Genomic DNA, 23,930 nt, shown 5'->3' with positions numbered 1-23,930 from the left:
ACAACTTTATGGCTCCCGGAAGTACCTCCTCCCTATCCCCTGCCCAGCCTCACGCCTGTGGGCTGCGCTTGGAGCCATGGCGGCGGCAGCCGCAGGACGGGGCCTGGGCTCTGGACCTGGGGACTCCCCAGAGGGGCCCGAGGCGGAGGCTCCGGAGCGTCGGCGGAAGGCGCACGGGATGCTGAAGCTTTACTACGGCCTCTCGGAGGTGGAAGCGGCGGGGCGCCCTGCGGGGCCGGACCCCTTGGACCCTACAGATCTCAATGGGGCGCACTTCGACCCGGAAGTGTATCTGGACAAGGTGTGTGTATCGGGAGGGGAACAGGCCCCCGATATATTGCACCCCACATCACGCCTGCGACTTTGTTGCGGGGGGGGAGGGTGGGGCTAGGGAAGAGGTGTTCATAAAAGCAGGCTGACCCTGGGCCGGGCAATAGGGCCAGAGCTGGAAGATAAGGGGTCGTGGGCAGACTTGGACTGGCCTAACTAAGATGGTGCGAAGTCTGAGGTCTCCTGGGCTGATGTTCTGATAGACCCGATATAGGGGGGCGTGGCCCAGGCGCTGACAGGCATAGGACTGGGCCTTGGTTGCATCTGAGTATTTCAAATGCCGACAAACCCCAAATAGGGTCTGACCTGGTAACTCCTGATCTATGCCACTTATAGGTTCCTTGTCTGAGATTCCTGACAGGGGTGGGATCAGGGTTTTCTTGCACCAAAAGCCTACCAGTTAGGGACAAGGCTGGAGGACATGAGTGCCCCCTGTCCTGGATACTAACCACCTAATTTCCTCCAGCTGCGAAGAGAGTGCCCACTGGCCCAGCTGATGGACAGTGAGACGGACATGGTGCGGCAGATCCGGGCTCTAGACAGCGACATGCAGACCCTGGTCTATGAGAACTACAACAAGTTCATCTCAGCCACAGGTGATTCCTACTGGGGCACACTCCTCACAGTCCCACATCCCCCAGTTTCTCCTGTGTTGGGGAAGCCAGCAGAGGATTTAGACAGAGCAGACCCAAATTCTAGTCCTGCCCTGACACTAATCCACTCTCATCTTTCTCTCTCAGAGCTTTTGTGGTTTGATGACTATTGAGGTGATAACTGTTCTCAGAGGGTTGTTTTGAGGACCAAAGGGGAGAAAAGGACAAAATGAAATTTTAAAAAGAAATGAATTTACCTGAAGCACTTAGAATCTGACACTAAGGACGCCTCAGTAATGGTTAGTTTCTCTCATCGGTGGTAGCTTTCTTCTCTGGTTCAGGTCTTTCTCGAGAATGGGCTTATCCCTCTTTCACTCTCTTTTTTTTTCTTTCTTTTCTTCCTTTCTGTCTCTCCTTCTTTCCTTCCTTCCTTCCCCTTTCCCCTTTTCCCTTTCTCTCTTTTTAAATGAAGCAAAGATAGAAAATGTATGACATTAAGGGACAAACATCATATAAAGGTTTTTTTTTTCCCTTCTGTCCCCTTTATTCTCTATTCAAGATGGTACTAGACAATGTTCAGTATCATCCACACTAGCTTCTGTCCTGAGTTGGTGAAATGCACTGTTCAGATTTTTGGGACCCACGTGTACTTAGTCCTAGAGGCAGATCCTGCAGGTCTACCTGCAGTCTATGGGAACGTCTGTCCTCTGAGTGAGATGAAATGAACAGAAGAATGGGGTGACCTGACTGTTGTTTTAAAAGGACCCCTCTGTCCACTTGTTGAGAGTGGACTATAGGGAAGGCAAGGATGGCAGAGACACCCATTAGGAGGCTATTATAACTGTCCAGGCAAGATGCTGGTTGTATGGACCAGGGTGGTAACCGTGGAAAAGTAGAATGGCTCAAGATTCTTAAAAATTTGTTAGTTGAGGGATCTGGAATTCAGAGAAGGCTGGAACTTGAGGTACATGGAACAAGATGAGATCTCCTGGGGGGAGTGTACAGAGAGAAGAGGTCTGAGGACTGAAGCCTGGTGCATCCTAACATTCAGAAGTCATGAAAAGAAGGAAAATCTCACAAATCTTCTTTCTCAAAGAAACAAACATTTGGGAAAGTTTGAGAACAACCCAGACCATGGGTGTCTTAGAAGATAAATGAAGAAGACATTCCAAGAAATGGAATTGATAAGCTTGACCAATACATTAGCTCATGGAGTGCTCATCAGTGGTGCAAGAGAGGGAAAAACTGCAGAAGCAAAGTCCTCAGGAAAGAGGGAGGGGATTGAGCAGTGCACACTGGAGAGGCTGGCCTTAACAGAAGGTCAAGAGCTCATCTACTGTAGCAGGAGGGAAAGCAGACTGTGGGCAGAGCCAGTCAGGTGGATAGGTGTGGTAGAGTTTAACTAGAGACCTTTCAGAACACATTAAGGAATTTTCCATTTATCTAAAGAGTACTTAGCTAATCAAAGTGTTTAGACAAATGAGTGATGTGATTTGTGTTTTGAAAAGATCCCTCTTGTCCCTAGCTACATTGAAAGGAATAGATTGGAGAGGTGGCTGGAGTGAGGCCTTTTTTTTTTTTTTTTTTTGTGGTACGCGGGCCTCTCACTGTTGTGGCCTCTCCCATTGTGGAGCACAGGCTCCAGACGCGCAGGCTCCAGACGCGCAGGCTCAGCGGCCATGGCTCACGGGCCCAGCCGCTCCGCGGCATGTGGGATCTTCCCAGACCGGGGCACGAACCCGTGTCTCCTGCATCGGCAGGTGGACCCTCCACCACTGCGCCACCAGGGAAGCCCCAGTGAGGCCATTTTAGTAGTCCAGACCAGAGATTCTTAGAGCTAACACCAGGATGATAATGGACAGATGGACAGTGATGAGTAAATTGAGAAGTGTTAGTGGGCAACATTGACAGGACATGGTGTTGAGGAGCTTTGGGTGTACAGAATGACCCAAGTTTCAACTTGAACACTGGATGGTGGATGTGGTGCCCAAGAAACTGCAAGAAGATCAGGTGTAGGAAAAGGAACATAATGAGCTAGGTTTTGTTTTGTTATGTTTTTTTAAGGGGAGCAAGGCATGAAATAAACCTGGATGAGCCTGTGGGGCCAGATCATGAAGGCCTTTGTAGACAAAATAAGAAGGATTTTGGTCTTAATCATAAGAACTCTAGAGATCCATGTCAGATAATCACAGCATCTCAGTATGGAAGGAAGCTTGAGGGGGTCTAGTCCAATCCATCTCTTGTTTCCTCAGAGTATCTCTAAGGAGTGGCCTTCTGACTCAAGCTAGAAGTGGGGAACCTTTACCTAGTGGTGAGAACTCATAACTCTTTGAAAGAACTTTGAGGCTAAGGGAGCTAGGTTTTGAAGTTTTGAAGCTGTGCATAAGGAGCTAACAAGAAGGCAGATGCATATGTGGCTCTGGAGCTCAGAAGAGAGATCTGAGCTAGAGGAATAAGCTGCCTTGGAGGCAGCTGTGAAGAGGAGGAGAGTTTAAAGGGAAGTGTGGGCAGGGTTGCTCAAGAATGGGGTAGAGCCTGAGAAAAGGAGAGAGCCCAGGACAGAGCTTGGAGGAATGCCTCCGTTTGATGGCCATGGGCAGGAGGAGGGTGAGCCTGTGATGGAGACAGGAGTGATCATAGAGGGAGAGTGGTGTCAGTATGAATATATGTTAATTCAACTGATTCATTTATTCAATCGCTTGTCAAATATTTGTCTGTGTGCCAAGTACTATTCTAGGCACCAGGGATATAGCAGTAAATAAGACAGTTTCTCAGCTGTCACAGAACATACATTCTAGAGAAAGAGATAGATAATGAAGAAAGAAAATAAGATCAGTTCACTTCAACAAGAGCTCTGTAGAAAATGAAACAGGATAATATGTTAGAGAGTGGGTGGTTGGGACTGATATAGAGAGAGTGGCAGAGAAAGGCTTTTCTAAAGAGGTCACAGTTAAGGTGAATGATGAAAAGTTGACGATGGGAGGATTTGGGGGCAGAGTGGCCCAGGCTGAGGAAACAACTGTGCAAAGGCCCTGGAAACTCTATGACCAGAGCAGGGAGAGCAAGAGTGTGGGGGTGAAGGGAGCGGGGTCTGACTGCAGAGGATATACAACAGGGGTAGTGAGGTTTTTCTTTTCTTTTCTTTTCTTTTTTTTTTTTTTTAGGTTTTTCTGAAAGGACCAAAAAGTAAATATTTTAGGCTTTGTGGGCCATCTGGTTTCTGTCACAACTACTTATCTCTGCCATTATCATGAAAGCAACTACAGACAGTATAAATGAATGAGCATGGCTGTATTCCAGCAAAACTCATTTACAAAAACAGCCCTGGCATCCAGAGTGACATCAGCAAAAATAGTGGAGTAAGTGCATTTGAAAATATCCCCTCCATAAAAGCAACCCTAAAACTGGCGAAAATGGTTAGAATAAGCTTTCTTCGAACTCTGGAAAGTAACCAAAGGTGTGCAGCAATCAGAGGAGCATTTATTCAAGAAAAAGAGCTGAATCATGGTAAAAATAATGAATCCTATGGTATTTTACCTTGTCCTAGCCTCAGCATTTCCTCTCCACCTTAGCAGTAGCCTGAAAAATAGCCCATACTCCTAATACTAGAGGGAGCAGAACAAAGCTGGAGTTCTTTCAAAGCCTCATGCCCAAAGAATTGTCATTATTTAACCTGTCTGGTGGTTTCCTAAAACAGTCCACCCCATAGGTTTGTCTTGACCTGGAGATCACCCAGTGCTAAAAGTCTCTCACCAGGGCTTCCCTGGAGGTGCAGTGGTTGAGAGTCCGCCTGCCGATGCAGGGGACACAGGTTTGTGCCCCGGTCCAGGAAGATCCCACATGCCACAGAGTGGCTAGGCCTGTGACCCATGGCCACTGAGCCTGCGCGTTCAGAGCCTGTGCTCCGCAACAGGAGAGGCCACAACAGTGAGAGGCCCGCGTACCGCAAAAAAAAAGAAAAAAAGTCTCTCACCAGAGTTGTTTGTCAAAAACAATTACAAGCAAATGGTGTGTCTGTCTGAAGTGATAGGTAACACTTGGGCAAACAATAGTACTAACCCAAAAGCTTAAAAGGAAAAGCTGAGGAATGAGATGTCCCTAGGGGCTTTGACAAGCTCTGACACATTATTAGGAATCTTGAAGGCCACAAATGTGTAGGGTAGTACATATACTTAAGAAAGACCTGAGAGACTTCCTTGGTGACGCAGTGGTTAAGAATCCGCCTGCCAATGCAGGAGACACAGGTTCGAGCCCTGACCCAGGAAGATCCCACATGCCGCAGAGCAACTAAGCCCGTGCGCCACAACTACTGAGCCTGCGCTCTAGAGCCCACAAGCCACAATTACTGAGCCCGTGTGCCACCACTACTGAAGCCCACATGCCTAGAGCCTGTTCTCCCAACAAGAAAAGCCACCACAATGAGAAGCCTGTGCACCACAAAGAAGAGTAGCCCCCCCCTCGCCACAACCAGAGAAAAGCCCGCATACAGCAAGGAAGACCCAACGCAGCCCAAAATAAAATAAAATAAATAAATTAAAAAAAAATCCACCTGCCAGTGCAGGGGACACGGGTTCGAGCCCTGGTCTGGGAAGATCCCACATGCCGCAGAGCAGCTAAGCCCCTGCGCCCCAGCTACTGAGCCTGCGCTCTAGAGCCTGCAAGCCACAGCTACTGTGTCCACGCACCCTGGAGCCTGTGCTCAGCAACAAAGAAGCCACCGCAATGAGAAGCCCGCGCACCACAACAAAGAGTAGCTCCTGCTCGCTGCAACTAGAGAAAGCCTGTGCACAGCAATGAAGACCCAACACAGCCAAAAATAAATAAATAAATAAAATGTATTTTAAAAAAAAAGAAAAGAAAGAAAGAAAGACCTGAGAACGTCCTAAGCTCTCACTTCTGGCTTCCTTCAGGCTCAGTGCAAGCAGGAAGTGAAGGTTAAGGGAGAGTTGTAAACCTCCTGGCTGAGTGTTTAAGGTATGCCCCAACACACACACACACACACACACACGCACACACACACAGCCCCTCAGTACATACTAGGAGATTTATTAGTACTAGATATTTAAGGAGATCCTTGTCCAGTCATTAGCTAATCACTAAGCTAACCAAGTAAAGGTTTCAGTGGCTATACACAACAAAGAATACAAACTTTGCAGAGTTGGTTCAGAAACTAATTAGTACAGGTTTAGTAACTCTGAAAAATAATTAGACAAACAATAGCAACAAGCAGCAATAAGAAACCCTGGGGAGGAGAGAGGATCTGATTTCTAGAGTTGCCATGTTATATCAATATTATCTGACATGTCTGTTTTTTCAATAAAAATTTATGAGACATGCAAATAAAGTAGAAAATCTGACCCATACACAAGAAAAAGCAGTAGAAACTGTCCCTGAAGAAGCCCAGACATTGAATTTACTACATAAAGATTTAAATCCACTATTTTAAATATGTTCAAAGACCTGCAGGAACCTGTATCTAAAGAACTAAAGGAAGGCATAAGAATGTTTCACCAAATACAGAATATCAAAGAGAAGAAATTATTTAACAAAAGAACCAACTAGAAATGATGAAGTACCACAATGAAAATGAAAAATTCACTAGAGGGTCTCTAACAGATTTGAACAAGCAGAGAAAGAATCAGCAAACTTCAGGATAGGTCAGTTGAAATTATTCAGTGTGAGGAATAGAAAGAAAAAAGGATGAAGAAAATTGAACAGAGCCTTAGAGACATGTGGGACCCAAGTGTACCCACATATGCATAATGGGAAGAGTGAGAGGAGAGAGAAAGTAGCAGAAGGAATATATGAAGAAATAATGGCCCAAACCTACCCAAATTTACTGAAAAACATTAATCTACACATCCAAGAAGCACAACAAACTCCAAGTGGGATAAATGCAGGGATATTCACACCTAGGCATATCACATTGAAACTGTTAAAAAAAAAAAGAGAAACTTGAAAGCATCAAGAGAAAAGTGACTCATCACATACAAGTGATACTCAGTAAGATTAACAGCTGATTTCCTGTCAGAAACCGTGGAGGTCAGAAGGCAGTGGATTCACATTTCAAAGTGCTGAATGAAAAAAATGTCAACCAAGAATTCTATACCCAGTAAAAATATCCTGTAAAAAAGAAAGAGAGGGACTTCCTTGGTGGCACAGTGGATAAGACTCTAAGCTCCCAATGCAGGGGGCCCGGGTTCGATCCCCGGTCAGGGAACTAGATCCCACATGCATGCCGTAACTAAGAGTTTGCATGCCACAACTAAGGAGCCCACATGCCTCAACAAAGGAGCTGGTGAGTGGCAACTAAAGGAGCCCTGGAGCCACAACTAAGGAGCCCACCTGCCGCAACTAAGGAGCCCACATGCTGCAACTAAGACTCGGTGCAACTAACTAACTAACAATAAATAAATATTTTAAAAAAAGAAATTAAGACATTTGCAGATAAGTAAAAACTGAGAGAGTTCATTATTAGCAGATCTTTACAAGTAAAACTAATTTATTAATAGTTATATATAATAGCAAGTTTAACTGGTTAATACTAGGCAATATTTATTGAGTGTTTAATATAAAACTACACTGATCGAACTGCTTACATATATTAATTAATTTAATTCTTACACATCTATGAAGTAGTTAACTATATCTCCATTTTACAGATAGGGAAACTGAGGTAATGGGATGCTAAATAACTTGGTCAAAATATTATAGATAAGACATAATGTTCGATGCCTTGTTTCAAACTCAAAACAAGTCCAAACATCACTTTTAAACATCAGATTTTTTGTTCTAGTACCTGTAGTAACTTTTGAAAGACCTGCATTTCTATAAAAGACAAACATTATGCATAATAAATAAACCCCTAAAGGAATAAGGTTTATGTTAGACTGTGGTTTAACAAGTGAAAAATAAAATCATAACAATCAGAGAGTAGACAAATAGACTAAAAAAATACTGCCATAAAGGAGAAATAATAATTCAAGAAAATCTAGTAACCTGGGACCACTTGGTATAGGAACCAAGAGCTCTATCAACATCTACAGTCACGGGCAAATCATTATCTTTGCAAAAAGTTTATAAAGTTTATCCAGAGTTAAGAATACAGTCTAAATTACATCCACAATATTATATTTAAGAAAATAGAGGCAAGGTTTATATATTCAAAGCATATTTAATGAAAACCCCTGCCACTCACTTCCTACAGGGGAAAAAAATCCTTAGTATTTGTGTGAGTGTCCTATGGTTGCTATAACAAACTGTCACAATTTTGGTGGCTTAAAATAACAGAAATTTAAAAAAATAACAGAAATTATGGTCTCATAGTTCTGGAGGCCAGAAGTTCAAAATCAAGTTGTCAGCAGGGCTGCACTCCCTTCAAAGGCTCTAGGGGAGAATCTTTCATGCCTCTTCCAGGTTCTGGTTGACTTAAAAGATTTCTTGCAGTTGCACCACTCTAATCTCTGCCTCTGTCTCCACATGGCCTTCTCCTGTGTCTGTGTCTTTATTTCTTTAATGTCAAGTGACAGTGAGGTGGCTAGATGATAGGTCAGATTTTGCCCTCTAGTCCCATTAGTTGTGGCTGGGAGTGAAGAGGTGGCAGTCGATGACTTTATGGTATAAAACCTTTCTGTTGCAGAAGAGAGACTTGTGGATCAGGAATTGGAATATGGCCAGGGCAGGTAACAATGCTTTGACACCTGCTAGTATTGGAGGGTCTCCTGCTAAGGTGGGGGCCGGCTTTGGCTCACTGCAGGGACAAGGACACTGGCAGTGGCAGTTCTTACTGGCGTGAGCCCTCGTGAAGGCTGCTGTTTTCTCACCAATATCTGGCCCCACATAACAACCTGTAGGCTTCTGTAAATTGAATAGAATTGAGTCCAGAAATAAACCTGTACATCTGTGGTCAGTTAATTTTTTTATAAGGATGCCACAGTTATTCAACAGGGAGAATAGGTTTTTCAACACATGGTTGGGATACCTGGATAGCCATATCAAAAGATTGAAATTGGATCCCTACCTCACACGCTCTACAAAAATTGACTCAAAATGGATCATAGACCTAAATATAACAGCTAAAACTAAACACTCTTAGAAGAAAACATGGGTGCAAATCTTCATGTCCTTGGATTAGACAAGAGTTTGTTAGATATGACACTGTGATTTGTGATTTATAATAAGAAATATACATTTGGTCTTTGTCTACCATCCCTGGCATAGCTCCTAACCCCTTGTAATTTCCTATATAAGAGCCTTGTTAACAATATTGAGTTTTGTTCCCAGTTCCTGAAATAGCTCTAGTGAAATAAAGTGATATGGATGTCTTTGGGTATTTATATAACAAGCCCTGTTCAACCACACCTGAGTTTATATTAATGAGGTGATCTTTGGAAAACTCCTAGATAACCCATGGATGGGGGCACGTTGCCAGCAGAACCAACCATGTGATTAGAGGGTTGGAACTTTCAGCCCCACCCCCCAGACCTCCAGGAAGGGGAGAGGGGCTGGGGATTGAATTCAGTCACCAGTGGCTCATGGTTTAATCAGTTATGTCTATGTAGTGAAGTCTCCATAAACACCCAAAAGGATGGGTTGGTGAACCATGTGGAGGTGTTGGGAAAGTAGCATGTCCAGAGAGGACGTGGAACCTCTATACTCCTTCCCACATACCTTGCCCTATACATCTCTCCCATCTAGCTGTTCCTGAGTTGTTTCCTTTTGTAATAAAACAGTAATCTAGTAAGTAAACTGTTTTCCTGAGTTTGCTGAGCTGCTCTAACAAATTAATTGAACCTGAGGAGGGGGTCATGGGAACCTCCCAATTTAGAGCCAATCAGTCAGAATCATAGCTGACAACCTGGACTTGTGATTGAAATCTAAAGTGAGGGAAGATAGTTTTGTGGGACTGAGTCCTTAACCTATGAGATCTGACACCAACTCCCTGTAGATGGTGTCAGAATTAAGTTAAATCATAGGATGCCCAGCTGATGTCACAGAATTGCTTGATGAGTGGAAAAGCCACACATCTCGTGTCAGATGTGAAGTAGTGTTGAGAGTAGAGACACACAGGAGTGGGTTTTTACTTTATAGACACCAAAAGCACAAGTAATCAAAGGAAAAAAATTGGATAAATTGAACTTAATCAAAATTAAAATCTTGTGCTTCAAAGGACACTATAGAGAAAGTGAAAGGACAGCTCACAGAATGGGAGAAAATATTTGCAAATCATATAGCTAATAAGGGTCTAATGTCCAGAATATGTAAAGAACTTTGATTAAGTCAGCACTAAAAAGACAACCCTGTTTAAAAATGGGCAGGGGCTTCCCTGGTGGCGCAGTTGTTAAGAGTCTGCCTGCCAGTGCAGAGGACATGGGTTCGAGCCCTGGTCCGGGGAGATCCCACGTGCTGCGGAGCAACTAAGCCCGTGCCCCACAGCTCCTGAGCCTGCACTCTAGAGCCCACGAGCCACAACTACTGAGCCCACATGCTACGACTACTGAAGCCCACGCGCCTAGAGCCTGTGCTTTGCAACAAGAGAAGCCACTGCAATGAGAAGCCTATGCACCACAACGAAGGGTAGTCCCTGCTCACCGCAACTAGAGAAAGCCCGCACGCAGCAATGAAGACTCAATGCAGCCGAAAATAAATAAGTAAAATAAATAATTTTTTTAAATGGGCAAAAGATTTGAATAGACATTTCTCCAAAGAAGATATACAAATGACCAACGAGCACATGTAGAGGTGCTCAACATCATTAGTTATTAGGGAAATGCAAATCAAAACCACAATGAGATACCACTGCACACCCACTAGGTTTTCCAGAAAACGGAATAAAACAAATGTTGGTGAAGATGTGGAGGATTTGGAACCCTCTACATTTCTGGTGGGAATGCAAAATGGTGTACCCGAAAACAGTTTGGCCATTCTTCAGAAGGCTAAGCATGGAGTTATGAGGCCCAGCAGTTGCACTCCTAGGAATATACCAAAGAGAATTGAAAGCATATGTTTACAAAAACACATACACAATTGTTCATAGCAGCATTATTCATGACTGCCAAAAAGTGAAAGCAGTCCAAGTGGCCACCAATTGATGAATGGAAAACAGCTGTGGTCTATCCATACAATGAAATATTATTCTGCCATAAAAAAGCATGATGTACTGATACATGCTGCAACTTTGATGAGCCTTGAAAACATGCTAAGTGAAAGAAGCCAGACACAAAAGGCCACATACTGTGTGTAATTCCATTTATTTTATTTTTTTGGTATTATTATTTATTTATTTTTTACTTCATCGGGTCTTAGTTGTGGCACGCTGGATTTTTGTTGAGGCGTGCACGATTTTTCGTTATGGCGTGTGGGCTCTTCCTTATGGTGCGTGGGCTTCTCTCTAGTTGTGGCGTGCGAGTTTTCTCTAGTTGTGGTGCACAGGCTCCAGGGCGCGTGGGCTCTGTAGTTGTGGTGCACGGGTTCCAGAGCATGTGGGCTCTGTAGTTTGTGGCACGTGGGTTTAGTTGCCCCACGGCATGTGGGATCTTAGTTCCCTGACCAGGGATTGAACCCACCTCCCCTGCATTGTAAGGCAGATCCTTTACCACTGGACCACCAGGGAAGTCCCTAATTCCATTTATTTTAAATGTACAGAATAGGCAAATCCATGGAGACAGAAAATAGATGAATGGTTGCCAGGGACGGAGGTGAGAGTGAAATAGGGAGTGACTGCTAAGGGATACAAGGTTTCTTTTTGGGGTGATGAAATATAGAATTGGATCGTAATGTTGGTTGTGCAATCTTGTGAATATAATAAATATACTAAGAACCACTGAATTTTATGCTATGTCAATTATAGCCCAGTTGAAAATCAAAAAGCCAAACAGCTATCAAGCCAGGTTTGACCCGCAGGGTATATAGTTTGCCAACCTTTGGCCTAGACACTGCGTTTGTTTATGTAATAATGCATTTATCTGTTCCAAAATTGGAAACGTCCCAAAGGTTGTATAGTGAAAAGCCTCTTCCCATTCCTTTCCCCAGGTAAAGACAAAACAATCTTTAGTGGTAAACTTTACTGAAGATTAACAGAAAAGTGCACAGGTCATGGTGGCCAGCTCCTGGAATTTCACAAATGGAACACTTCTGTGCAGTCAGCACCCCGGTCAATCAACAGCATGACCAAGGCCCCCTCCAGCCTCCTACCAGTTACCACCCACTCTCCTCCCAAGGAGAGTTTACCCTAGTTGCAAACTACTCATCTTAGCAAGCTTGAAAGAGTTCAGGGATGTACAGTGTAGTCTTTATTACCCAGTGGTGTGGATGTTTTTTGTTTTGCCGTGGTGCAACTTTTATTTCCATTTAAATGACTCTGTGGCTGTGCATTCAACAGCAATGCCACCAGTACTAGGTTTTCTTTTCTTTTTTTTTTTTTTGTGGTACGCGGGCGTCTCACCACCATGGTCCCTCCCGTTGCGGAGCACAGGCTCCGGACGCGCAGGCTCAGCGGCCATGGCTCACGGGCCCAGCCGCTCTGCGGCATGTGGGATCTTCCCAGACCGGGGCACGAACCCGTGTCCCCTGCATCAGCAGGCGGACTCTCAACCACTGCGCCACCAGGGAAGCCCACTAGGTTTTCTTTTATTCTGCTTTAATGACAACTTAGTTTTTGGATTTTTTTTTCCCTTTGAAAGTCAGATTCAAGTTTCCTTTCTGATGTAGTACCTAAATGTCATGGTCCCAAACACCCACTCCAAAACGAATCTGCTCCTCTGATGGTAGCATTTGACAGCCCTGGAAGAAGGTTGTGTCATAGGTTAAATGGTTTGTAAGCAAAAACAAGAATTCACTGGGGGAAGACGAAACGCCTCATGAACTTCCAAGCCTCTTCATGATCGTCAGCCCGTGAGCCTTCTGGTACCTGAGCTTCCATCTTTTGCCTTTGCTTTGGTTTTATTCAGTTGTTTTTTTTGTTTTGTTTTTTTGGCTGCATTGGGTCTCCGTTGCTGCGCCCGGGCTTTCTCTAGCTGGCCGCAAGTGGGGGCTACTCTTCGTTGCGGTGTCCTGGCTTCTCATTGCAGTGGCTTCTCTTGCTGTGGAGCACGGGCTGTAGGCGCACGGGCTTCAGTAGTTGTGGTGCACGGGCTTAGTTGCTCCAAGGCATGTGGGATCTTCCCGGACCAGGGATCGAACCTGTGTCCCCTGCGTTGGCAGGCAGATTCTTAACCACTGCGCCACCAGGGAAGTCCCTTTTATTCAGTTTTTAACTGCACGACACTGTCCGTGCTATGTCCATTAATTCATTGTTTGTGAATTGGCAACACAGTCACCATTTTCCAAAAAAATATAAGTAACTCCAACCAGTAGCCCCAAAGAGTAGTACAGATGTTTCATATTATGGGACTTTATTTTTTTAGTTACCTTCGTCTCTGTGGAATCTAAGAAGGGTGAATGGTCTTGTCCCATAGACTGTGTTGCTAACATGAGAAGTTCATTTTGTGATTCTTGGTCTACCTCTTCATGTAATTTTTTAAAAAGTCTCTTAATTGTTCTGTAGGTGTTAGCTCTGTGAGTTCTTCTTGTGCATTTTTTGTTTGATTTTTGCCAGCTATTTTTCCCCTGCACACTTGTGTCTGTCTGTTCCTTTTTATTGTCATTGTCATTGATGTTTTTCTCCTCGCTTTGCCCAAGTTGGGTTGCTGCCCCAATCCTGCTCAGAGAACATTCCCACAGCCCAGGAGCCACACACAGGCCAGGTGTGGGTGTGCGAAGGCTCACAAGTGACTGCTGTTAGATATTGCCATATTCTTTTCCACAAAAAATGACCTGTTTGCACAACCACCAGCAAATAGGAAAACAGCTCTTTCCACACACCCTGGCCAACACTAACTTACTAAAATTTTCAATCTTTGACAATCTAGAAAGTAGTATCTCTGTAGTTTTTTTTAATAAGATTATTTTTTACATATTTATTTATTTATTTGGTTGCACCAGGTCTTAGTTGCTGCACGTGGGCTCCTTAGTTGCAGCAGGCAGTCTCCTTAGTTGCAGCTCATCAGCTCCTTAGTTGTGGCATGCGGGCTTCTTAGTTGTGGCATGTGAACTCTTAGTTGTGGCATGCATGTGGGATCTAGTTCCCTGATCAGGAATCGAACCTGGACCCCTTGCATTGGGAGCGCAGAGCCTTATCCACTGTGCCACCAGGTAAGTACCTCTGTGTAGTTTTAATTTAATTTCTCTTGTGAGGTTGAACATTCTTTGTATGCTTAAGAGCTGTTTGATATCCTTGTCTGTGATGTCCTTTTCCTATTTTTCTATAGAGTTGTTCTTTTCTTCTTCTTTTTTTTTTTTTTGGCCGTGCTGGGCAGTTTGCGGGATCTTAGTTCCCCAGCCCTCAGGGGTTGAACCCAGGCCCCAGCAGTGAAAGTGCCAAGTCCTAACCATTAGACCTCCAAGGAACTCCTGAGTTGTTCTTTTTCATAATGATTTGTAAGAGTTCTTCACATATTAGGGAAAAGTAGCCCTGTATGGTATGATTTGCAGTTCTTTTAAAGTTTGTTTTGATTTAGCTCATGGTGGTTTTTGTTGATCAAACAATTTTATTAATCTCTTCTTTGATAGCTTCTGAGTTTGAGGTGTTTCTAAGCAAGACCTTTTCCATTCCTAATATTATTTTAAAATTCTCCCTTTCTTCATGTACTTTTGTGATTACATTTTAAAATCACATTTAAACTTTGATCCCTCTGCTCTGTGTGTGTATATAAGGTGTGAGGTCTGAGTCCAACTATATTTTTATTTCAAATGGCTTTCCAGCTGTCCCAACACTATTTAATAATTCATCTTTTCCCCACTGACTTAAAATGTTACCTTTATCATAATAGTAAATTTCTTTATGTTTCTAGATTTTTGAAAAACCTTCTGTTTTGTTCAATTTACCTCTAATTGTCCATGTACCAGTGCCACACACTGTAAGTTACTGTAGCTATAAAACTGCACGTTTTAAATTCTAGTAAGGCTAGTTCCTTCTTATTCTTTTTCACTTCCAAATTTTAGTTCCCCCTTCTTATTTTTCCACCTGTTCATCAAATTATACTTTTTTTAAAAAAAGGAGAGGGGTCTCTTAAAATTTTACTGGATCAAGTTAAATTTCTAGGGAGAATCAACATCTTAGGTTTTAGGGCTTCCTGTCCAAGAATGTGGTATGTCTTTACACTTCTTCAGGCCTTCTAGTATGTTCCTCAGCTTATAAAGGTTTCTTTATGTAAATGTTGAACATTTCTAGATATTTTGATCTTTTAAAATTACTATTTAAAATGGGTCATTTTCTACTGTATCTTATTAGTATGTGTGAATGTTGTTGCTTAATTCTATAGATTTTTTATATTAATTTCATGTTCAGTCACCTTACTAAATTCTCTTATTGTTTGTAGTAGTATTTTCAGTGATTTTTTTTTTAGAGTTTTCAATTTATGCAATTATATCATCTGCAAATAGTGATAATTTTACCTCCTTTACAATTTTTGTATCTCTGTAATGTATTACCTGAGTCTAATTGTGTTGGCTAGTACCCCAGAACAATGTTAGACAGCAGTGGTGATCATGATCCTCCTTGCCATGTTTCTGATTTTGATGGGAATTGCTTCTAGTATTGCCTCATTAAACACGATGCTGGTGTTTGGAGGTTAGGGAAATATTCAGCTGTTCATATTTTATTGAGAGTTTTTTTAAAAATCAAGAATAGATGTTGAATTGTCTTTCTTTCATCTCTTAATATGGTGAATTATTATCGAGATCCTCTCATATTGAGCTGTCCTTGCATTCCTGAAATAAAAACCATTTGGGCATATTTGTCAATTATTCTTTTAATACATTGCTGGATTCTGTTTGTTAATTTATATGTGTATCTCCATTTATTTAATTTATTTAATTAATGTATCTATGCGTCTCAATTCATAAGATATGAATGTGTCACTTTCATTTTTGAGCTATTTTTGTCACATTTTTGTATCAGTGTTATGTTTCTTCCACAGAGTTAATGTGAATGCTTTTCTAATTTTCTCTGCTTGAGTACTGCTTACACAGAGCTTTAGAATGAGCTGTCCTTCAGAGCTATGGCAGCACCCCCATGACATCCTCTGGAACCTTTGTGTGGGGGGAAAGGAGAATCTTTCTTTCTTTTTTTTTTTAATTTTTAAATTTTTGGCTGCATTGGGTCTTCATTGCTGCATGTGGGCTTTCTCTAGTTGCGGTGAGCAGGGGCTACTCTGTTGTGGTGTGGGGGCTTCTTATTGCGGTGGCTTCTCTTGTTGCAGAGCATGGGCTCTAGGTGTGTGGGCTTCAGTAGTTGCAGCATGTGGCCTCAGTAGTTGTGGCTCGTGGCTCTAGAGCACAGGCTCAGTAGTTGTGGTGCACAGGCTTAGTTGCTCCATGGCATCTGGGATCTTTCCGGACCAGGGCTCGAACCCGTGTCCCCTGCATTGGCAGGCAGATTCTTAACCACTGCGCCACCAGGGAAGTCCTGGAGAATCTTTCTTTGACAACATTCTCAATTCTCTCTGTTCATGTATTCTTGCTCTTCTGGAATCCATTTAGGTAAATTCTGTTTTTTTGTGGCAAATTATCCATTTCATCTAGGTTTTCAATTTCTTTACACGGAATTGAGCTAAGTTGTATCTTGTGATTTTTAAAATATCTGTGTATTTGTGATTGTTTCTCCCCTTATTTCTTATTTTGTGTATGTTTTTTTCCCCATTTAAAGATTAGGGTAGCTCACATTTTATATATTTTGTTTTTCATTTTTTTTCAGTGACCCTGATCTTTGATCTATTTATTAGTTCTCCCATTTAAAAAAATAAATTAATTTCTGCTTTTAGCTTTATTAATTCCTTCTTTCTGCTTCTTATTCTTCTGCTTTCTTTTTCTGGTTTCTTTTGTAGTGCTTTTTCTAACTTCTTGAGTTGAATGTTTATTCTAATTAGTACTGTAAGAATTTAAGACTGATTTCCTCTGAACATTGCTTCAGCTATATCCTATAGGTTCTTATAGTGTTTTCATTGTTGTTATTTTTTACATATACAGAAATTTCAGTTTTGATTTCCTTTTTGATCCAGTAGTTGATAATAATGAGGTTTTCTCTAAATAACGGGATCTCTTTATTTTCTAGTTTTGTTATTAATCTCTAATTTCATTGCATTGTGATCAGGGAATGCTTTCTGTACCATTTAGTTTCTTTTCTTCTGTAAATTTATTGAGATTTTCTTTATGACCTAATATGTGGTAAGGTTTTGGTGTATTTTATGGAATCTTGAAAAGAATAAAAATCAAATAGGTCTTCCGTATTAATGGTATTATTTAGGACTTCTGTAGCTTCATTTGGTTTTTGTCCTTTTGGTCTGTCACGGATTGATGGAAGTGGATTAAAGTCTCCTACAATAGGTATGTTTCTGCTTCATCCTCATTGCTTTCCTTTATGCATATTGATGGTGAGTTCCAGAGTGGAATTAAGGAAATTAGTTGGGAAATGTTAGTAGTAGTTGGACAAGAGATGATGGTGGCTTGGAAAGAAAATGTTGGAGGTAAACCTTATGCAACTTGCCAATGAACTGAATGTAAGGTAAGGGAGAGATAAGAATCAAAGATGACTCTTAAGAAATGGTCAGGAGGGCTTCCCTGGTGGCACAGTGGTTAAGAATCCACCTGCCAATGCAGGGGACATGGGTTCGAGCCCTGGTCCGGGAAGATCCCACATGCCATGGAGCAACTAAGCCCGCAAGCCACAACTACTGAGCCTGAGCTCTAGAGCCTGTGAGCCACAACTACTGAGCCGTGTGCCACAACTACTGAAGCCCACATGCCTGGAGCCCGTGCTCCACAACAAGAGAAGCCACTGCAATGAGAGGCCTGTGCACCGCAACCAAGAGTGACCCCCGCTCGCCGCAACTAGAGAAAAGCCCATGCGCAGCAACGACGACCCAACGCAGCCAAAAATAAATAAATAAAATTAATTAATTAAAAAAAATAAGTAAAGAAATAAATGAACAGGAGCCAAAATGGAAAAGGTTAGTGGAGGAACAGGTTTGGGGAAAGTCAAGAATTCTGTTTTACGTATGGACACCAAGGGGGGAAAGTGGTGGGGAGGGGTGGTGGTGGGATGAACTGGGAGATTGGGATTGACATGTATACACTAATATGTATAAAATAGATAACTAATAAGAACCTGCTGTATAAAAATAGAATAAAATTTTAAAAAAATTCTGTTTTCAACATATCATGTTTGAGGTGCCTGTTTGCCATCCACATCAGGGTATTAAAGTAAGTTGTTAGGCAGGGCTTTGGTCAGGACTGGAGGCAGAAACGTCCAAGTCATCACAGCCGTGGGACAGGATGAGACTCCCTCAGGGATCTATTCACTGCAGGTTTGGAAGGCGTTGATGTTTGCTTGTATTTTCTCTGTGAAGTGTGAATCAGGGTCACCATTTGAGAATTGGGGGCATGTATTGGCGTTTTGAGGACTGAGGACAAAATGTTATTTTGGAAAATGGAAACACAGACTCACTAGAAGGTTTGGAAGGATGGCTGACCTGTGTGCAGTGCTGCTTTGGGACTTAAAGTCCTAACTTTAAAGGGAGGCCAGTTGGTATGATTTTGTGGCTCATTTTCAGCTGTCATTCTTAGGGAGTGGGTTGGTAATTGGGCTTAACCTGTGGTAGGGTTCTGCCGACAAATAATGGGGGCCAGGGGGCAAGAGATGCAAGGGGGCTTGCAAATGGGTGCTGATGCTCGTGGAGGACCACAGATTCTAAGAGGTGTGAGGAAGGAAGTGCAGCCATGAGAGGTATTACAAACAGTGACCAAGTGATAGGGTCACTGGGTCTGGAGTTACTGAAAAGGCCAAAGGATTGTTAGAGTGGGGTCAACAGGGTGAATGATCAGAATTACAGAAGGTGGTGAGGCTTGAAGCTAAGGTTTTAGAGGATGCAGTTCTTAGCAAGGGCAGGGAGAGTGTGGCACAGATGAGGCAGATGCAAGAATGGATGGAGTTGAGGAGGTCAGCACGCGGAGAGTCAAGAATGTCCAAAGGCTCATCCTTGTGTATGTTGATGTCCACGAGGAGGTGTGGCCGTGATCTGGAACTGAGGGGCGTGGCAAAGAGGACAGTAGGGATGGCAACAAGAAGGGGTGGAGTTTGATGTCATGGTCTTCAAAGAAGCTGGGGTCTCAAAGGGAGGAGGAGTAGAAGCTATCTAGAAGTGTTAAGGGGCCAGGCCCTGAGGCACCTGGGTTGAAAGGAAGAACAGCCTCCTTAGGCAAGTTTCTGTCAGGACAAAAGGGAAAGAACCCTTCAGGGAAGGTCAACCATGTTCCAGAAGGCAGAGTGAAAGGGTTAGGGAGGTCTGGGAAAGAGGTAAGATTGAACAAGTATTTACTGTCTGTCCCATGGCGGGCAGGGTGCTGGGAATGGATGATGCCCTTGGGAACGAGCAGACAGGTCCCTGCCAAGTGCCCTGTGCCCTCCTTTGGATCTGGGCATCTTCTGAGATCAATGACTGCGGCTTCATGGGCATCTCCCCACTGCACCGGGGCTACGGGCACACACGGGGTGCTCAGAAAACGTCTGCTGCACTGACATGACACCTCACCCCCATTTATAGTGACCAAGCACCACTGCAGTCCTTTTCAAGCACCTAATCATCAAAGTGACCCTCGAGGAGTGAGCTCAGGCGCGTTTGGGAAGGGGCGAGTGTGTGTGAGGGCATTTGGACTACCTCTCAAGCTGAGTGTTCTGCCTGCGCCCCGAGTCATCCGCCTTTCCCTCTCTTGCGCCCTTGTCCTTCTAGACACCATCCGGAAGATGAAGAACGATTTCCGGAAGATGGAGGATGAGATGGACCGGTTGGCCACCAACATGGCAGTGATCTCGGACTTCAGCGCGCGCATCAGCGCCACGCTGCAGGACCGCCACGAGCGCATCACCAAGCTGGCAGGTGCGGCCCGCCCCAGAGCTGGTGCTACAGTGGGCCACCCCCAGGGCGTTGGGGCTAACACCACCTCCCCCTGTCCCCCAGGGGTCCACGCGCTGCTACGAAAGCTGCAGTTCCTCTTCGAGCTGCCCTCGCGCCTCACCAAGTGCGTGGAGCTGGGCGCCTACGGGCAGGCGGTGCGCTACCAAGGCCGCGCGCGGGCCGTGCTGCAGCAGTACCAGCACCTGCCCTCATTCCGCGCCATCCAGGACGACTGCCAGGTCATCACGGCCCGCCTGGCCCAGCAGCTACGGCAGCGCTTCAGGTGTGGGCTCTGGGCCCTCATGCCACACCCACTGGTCTCGGGGCCCCCGCCCCGAATTCTGTCTTCTTGCCCTTCACCTCCCTCTCCCTTCCTGCAGGGAGGGTGGCTCTGGCGCCCCTGAGCAAGCTGAGTGCGTGGAGCTGCTGCTGGCCCTGGGCGAGCCTGCGGAGGAGCTGTGCGAGGAGTTCCTGGCTCACGGCCGAGCGCGGCTGGAGGAGGAGCTGAGGAGCCTGGAGGCGGAGCTGGGCCCCTCCCCTCCGGCCCCCGACGTGTTAGAATTCACTGACCGTGGCGGCAGCGGCTTTGTCGGGGGCCTCTGCCAGGTGGCGGCGGCCTACCAGGAGCTGTTTGCGGCCCAGGGCCCGGCGGGTGCCGAGAAGCTGGCAGCCTTTGTGCGGGAGCTGGGCAGCCGCTACTTTGCGCTGGTGGAGCGGCGGCTGGCTCAGGAGCAGGGCGGCAGTGACAATTCCCTGCTCGTGCGGGCACTGGACCGCTTCCACCGGCGCCTGCGGGCGCCCGGGGCCCTGCTGGCCGCTGCTGGGCTGGCAGAGGCCGCCACAGAGATCGTGGAGCGAGTGGCCCGCGAGCGCCTGGGCCAGCACCTGCAGGGCCTGCAGTCAGCTTTCCTGGGCTGCCTGACGGACGTGCGGCAGGCGCTGGCCGCCCCTCGCGTTGCTGGGAAGGAAGGCCCCGGCCTGGCCGAGCTGCTGGCCAACGTGGCCAGCTCCACCCTGAGCCACATTAAGGCCTCACTGGCCTCTGTGCACCTCTTCACTGCCAAGGAGGTGTCTTTCTCCAACAAGCCCTACTTCCGGGTACGATCTTCCCCTGGGCATCCTTTTTCTTTTTTTTTCTTCCTTTTCAGGGCATTCTTTCGTTTATCTTGCATGCAGGTTGGCAGCTACCAGGGCACACAGTCCTTGCCCCAGGCAGTCTGGATGTGGTTTCAGGCTGCCTTGAGGAAGGCTAGCACAGCCTGGAGGGGTGGTGCAGGCTCTGAGGGCATCTGCAAGCAGGGTCCCCAGTGCTGGCTTTGCCCCCCTGCACTCCCTTCCCACAGCAGGGGAGCTGCTCTGGGGTCTGGAATGCGGGGTGAAACTGTCCCTTGGAGAGAGGCCAGGGCACTTCGAGTCCCAGTAGAAGGTCACTAGCAGCCTCTGCCTGGAAGGTTGGACCTGCTGTGTATCTGGGGCGCTCCTCCTCACAGGGCGAGTTCTGCAGCCAGGGTGTCCGTGAGAGCCTCATCGTGGGCTTCATCCGCTCCATGTGCCAGACAGCTCAGAACTTCTGTGATAGCCCCGGGGAGAAGGGGGGTGCCACGCCGCCTGCCCTGCTCCTGCTGCTTTCCCGCCTCTGCCTGGACTACGAGACCGCCACCATCTCCTACATCCTCACCCTCACCGACGAACAGTTTCTGGTGCAGGTGAACAGCTAGCTCAGAGCAGGGTGGGGGGTGGTGATGCTAGGAACACAGGAGGCTGGGCAATGCCCTCATGGTCAGGGCTGCCTGTGCCCAACTCAGCCTGCCCCTTGCCCAGCCTGTGCCCAGCTCCTGGTGGGCAGTGGCTCCAGAGCTGCCCCCAGTACCCACTGCCTGTCTGTCCTCTGCATCCCTGGCTCAGGACCAGTCTCCAGTGACACCCGTGAGCACACTATGTGCGGAGGCCAGGGAGACGGCACGGCGGCTGCTAACACACTATGTGAAGGTGCAGGGCCTGGTCATATCGCAGATGCTGCGCAAGAGTGTGGAGACACGGGACTGGCTCAGTACCCTGGAGCCTCGGAACGTGCGTGCTGTCATGAAGCGGGTGGTGGAGGACACGACAGCCATCGACGTGCAGGTGCTGCCCTGGGCTGGCCAGGGGAACTCTGATGTGGGCTGGGGGTGCTGGGGGAACAGCCCTCTGAGGATCATGACAGGAGGGGCCAGGCAGTGCCTGCATCTACGGCCTTCCTCCTCAGCCATGGTGGCATCATCACCCCCATTTCACCTAGAAGGAGGAAGCTGAGGTCCAGAGTCACCCAGGAGATCAGGTCAGGGTTGGCCCTGAAGATTTGGCCTCAGTACCAACTCTTATGTTCCACACTTGCCCCACTCCACTGGTTCTGTAAATAGTGACTGGGTACCAACTAGGTACAGGCCCTAACTACCCTGTGGTTTTTATAACGGTTGTGATTCTTATAACAAGCGAGTGTGTAACTTAGGGCATCCTTGGCCCTTGCCCAGGGCACCTGGTGGGCTGGATGTTCCCCGTGCCCTGGCCTCCTTGCAGTTCCTCCTTCCACCACCAGGTGGGGCTCCTGTATGAGGAGGGTGTTCGCAAGGCCCAGAGCAGCGACTCTAGCAAGAGGACCTTCTCCGTTTACAGCAGCTCTCGGCAGCAGGGCCGTTATGCACCCAGCTACACACCCAGGTCTGGCTGGTCAGGGTGGGCGCAGGGAGGATGGAAAAAGGAGGGCCGGGGTGCAGGGGTGGGCTCTGATTGCTTGTCTCCTCCCATTCAGTGCCCCAATGGACACCAACCTCTTGAGCAACATCCAGAAGCTGTTCTCTGAGCGTATTGACGTGTTCAGTCCTGTGGAGTTCAATAAGGTCCGAAGTCCACAGTGACCCTGCCTTCCCAGGGCCCCTTGGGAAGGTTGGCTGAAGCAGCCCCACATTGTACCAGGGAGCCCTAGGACTCTGACCCCCCTCCCCCCAGTCTCTGTTTCTGAGGGATGTTTCTAGGAGGGAGTGGTCATCTAGAGCCCCACCATCACCATCTCATAGCCCTCTGCCCTGATCTTGGTGTGCCCTCTGCCCGCGTCTGGGTGATAATCTAGTATACCTCTTGGCCCTTGTCCTTATCCCCACCATAGCCCTGGGTCCTCCCCAGGGATTCCTAGCCACACCATGGGCCCTGCCCCAACCCAGCCCGTGCTCAGGGACCTGATACTCTCCCTCCAACTTAGTAAGCTTTTCCCCTCCCCATGTCAGTGCTGACCCCCATCTCTGCCTCAGCTTGCTGGGCCCTCCCTGTCTGCTCCCCTCCAGATGATGGGGCCAACCTTGTATGGTCCCTCCCTCTTACCTGGGTCCTGGGACTTTCCACCCCATCACAGCTACTGGCATTTTGCTGTCTCCTTGGCCCCTGCACAGAACGTGGGTGCCCTTCCTCGGGGATCTAGTACCCATCCCCAACACCTGCTGTAGTGGACCTGCACCCCTGTGTCCCTACCTGCAGGTGTCAGTGCTGACCGGCATCATCAAAATCAGCCTGAAGACACTGCTGGAGTGCGTGCGACTGCGCACCTTTGGGCGCTTTGGGCTGCAGCAGGTGCAGGTGGACTGCCACTTTCTGCAGCTCTACCTGTGGCGCTTTGTGGCCGATGAGGAGCTGGTGCACCTGCTGCTGGACGAAGTGGTGGCCTCAGCTGCCCTGCGCTGCCCGGACCCAGTGCCCATGGAACCCAGTGTCGTCGAGGTCATCTGTGAGCGTGGCTAGGCCCGGTCACCCCAGTCCACTCATCCCCTTGTGTCCCGACCTGGTGGCCCCCCCTGGTGGCCCTTCCCCTCGGGGCCTGCCTAATAAAGACGCGTTGTCTCCTGCTCCCTGTCGCTCTGCCTGGGCGGGGCTTTCGGGGGGAGGGAGGTGGAGCTGTGAGCCTGAGACTACAGAGGCGGCTTTGGAGGCGTTCCTGTTGGTCTCGCCCCTGAGAGACGATTGGCTGACCTGCTGGGCCCAGGATGGGCCG

General features: G+C 46.7%; 1 protein-coding gene across 1 annotated transcript; it reads left to right on the top strand.

The window, feature by feature from the left end:
• The first annotated feature begins 1 nt into the window (after window position 1).
• On the top strand, window positions 2-23,784 carry VPS51 (VPS51 subunit of GARP complex). The gene is made up of 10 exons (XM_082629027.1): window positions 2-301; window positions 797-926; window positions 19,748-19,894; window positions 19,976-20,195; window positions 20,293-21,010; window positions 21,403-21,618; window positions 21,818-22,036; window positions 22,488-22,609; window positions 22,701-22,788; window positions 23,420-23,784. Exons 1-10 carry the CDS (start codon window positions 77-79, stop codon window positions 23,678-23,680), a joined length of 2,346 nt encoding a protein of 781 aa, XP_082485153.1. The 5' UTR covers window positions 2-76; the 3' UTR covers window positions 23,681-23,784.
• Window positions 23,785-23,930: the final 146 nt, after the last annotated feature.

The sequence above is a fragment of the Mesoplodon mirus genome (assembly GCF_964341445.2).
Source record: "Mesoplodon mirus genome assembly, chromosome: 7".
Taxonomy (NCBI): domain Eukaryota; kingdom Metazoa; phylum Chordata; class Mammalia; order Artiodactyla; family Ziphiidae; genus Mesoplodon; species Mesoplodon mirus.
The sequence above is the reverse complement of the archived record's forward strand: the minus strand, read 5'-3'. Positions and strand labels throughout refer to the sequence as shown.

What these genes read in the sequence shown, in the direction of transcription:
- VPS51 (XM_082629027.1), top strand. Translation starts at nt 77, where the DNA reads ATGGCGGCGGCAGCCGCAGGACGGGGCCTGGGCTCTGGACCTGGGGAC. An exon ending in CAAGTTCATCTCAGCCACAG is followed by an intron (nt 927 to 19,747) that starts GTGATTCCTACT and finishes TTGTCCTTCTAG; the next exon opens with ACACCATCCGGAAGATGAAG. An exon ending in GCGCATCACCAAGCTGGCAG is followed by an intron (nt 19,895 to 19,975) that starts GTGCGGCCCGCC and finishes CCTGTCCCCCAG; the next exon opens with GGGTCCACGCGCTGCTACGA.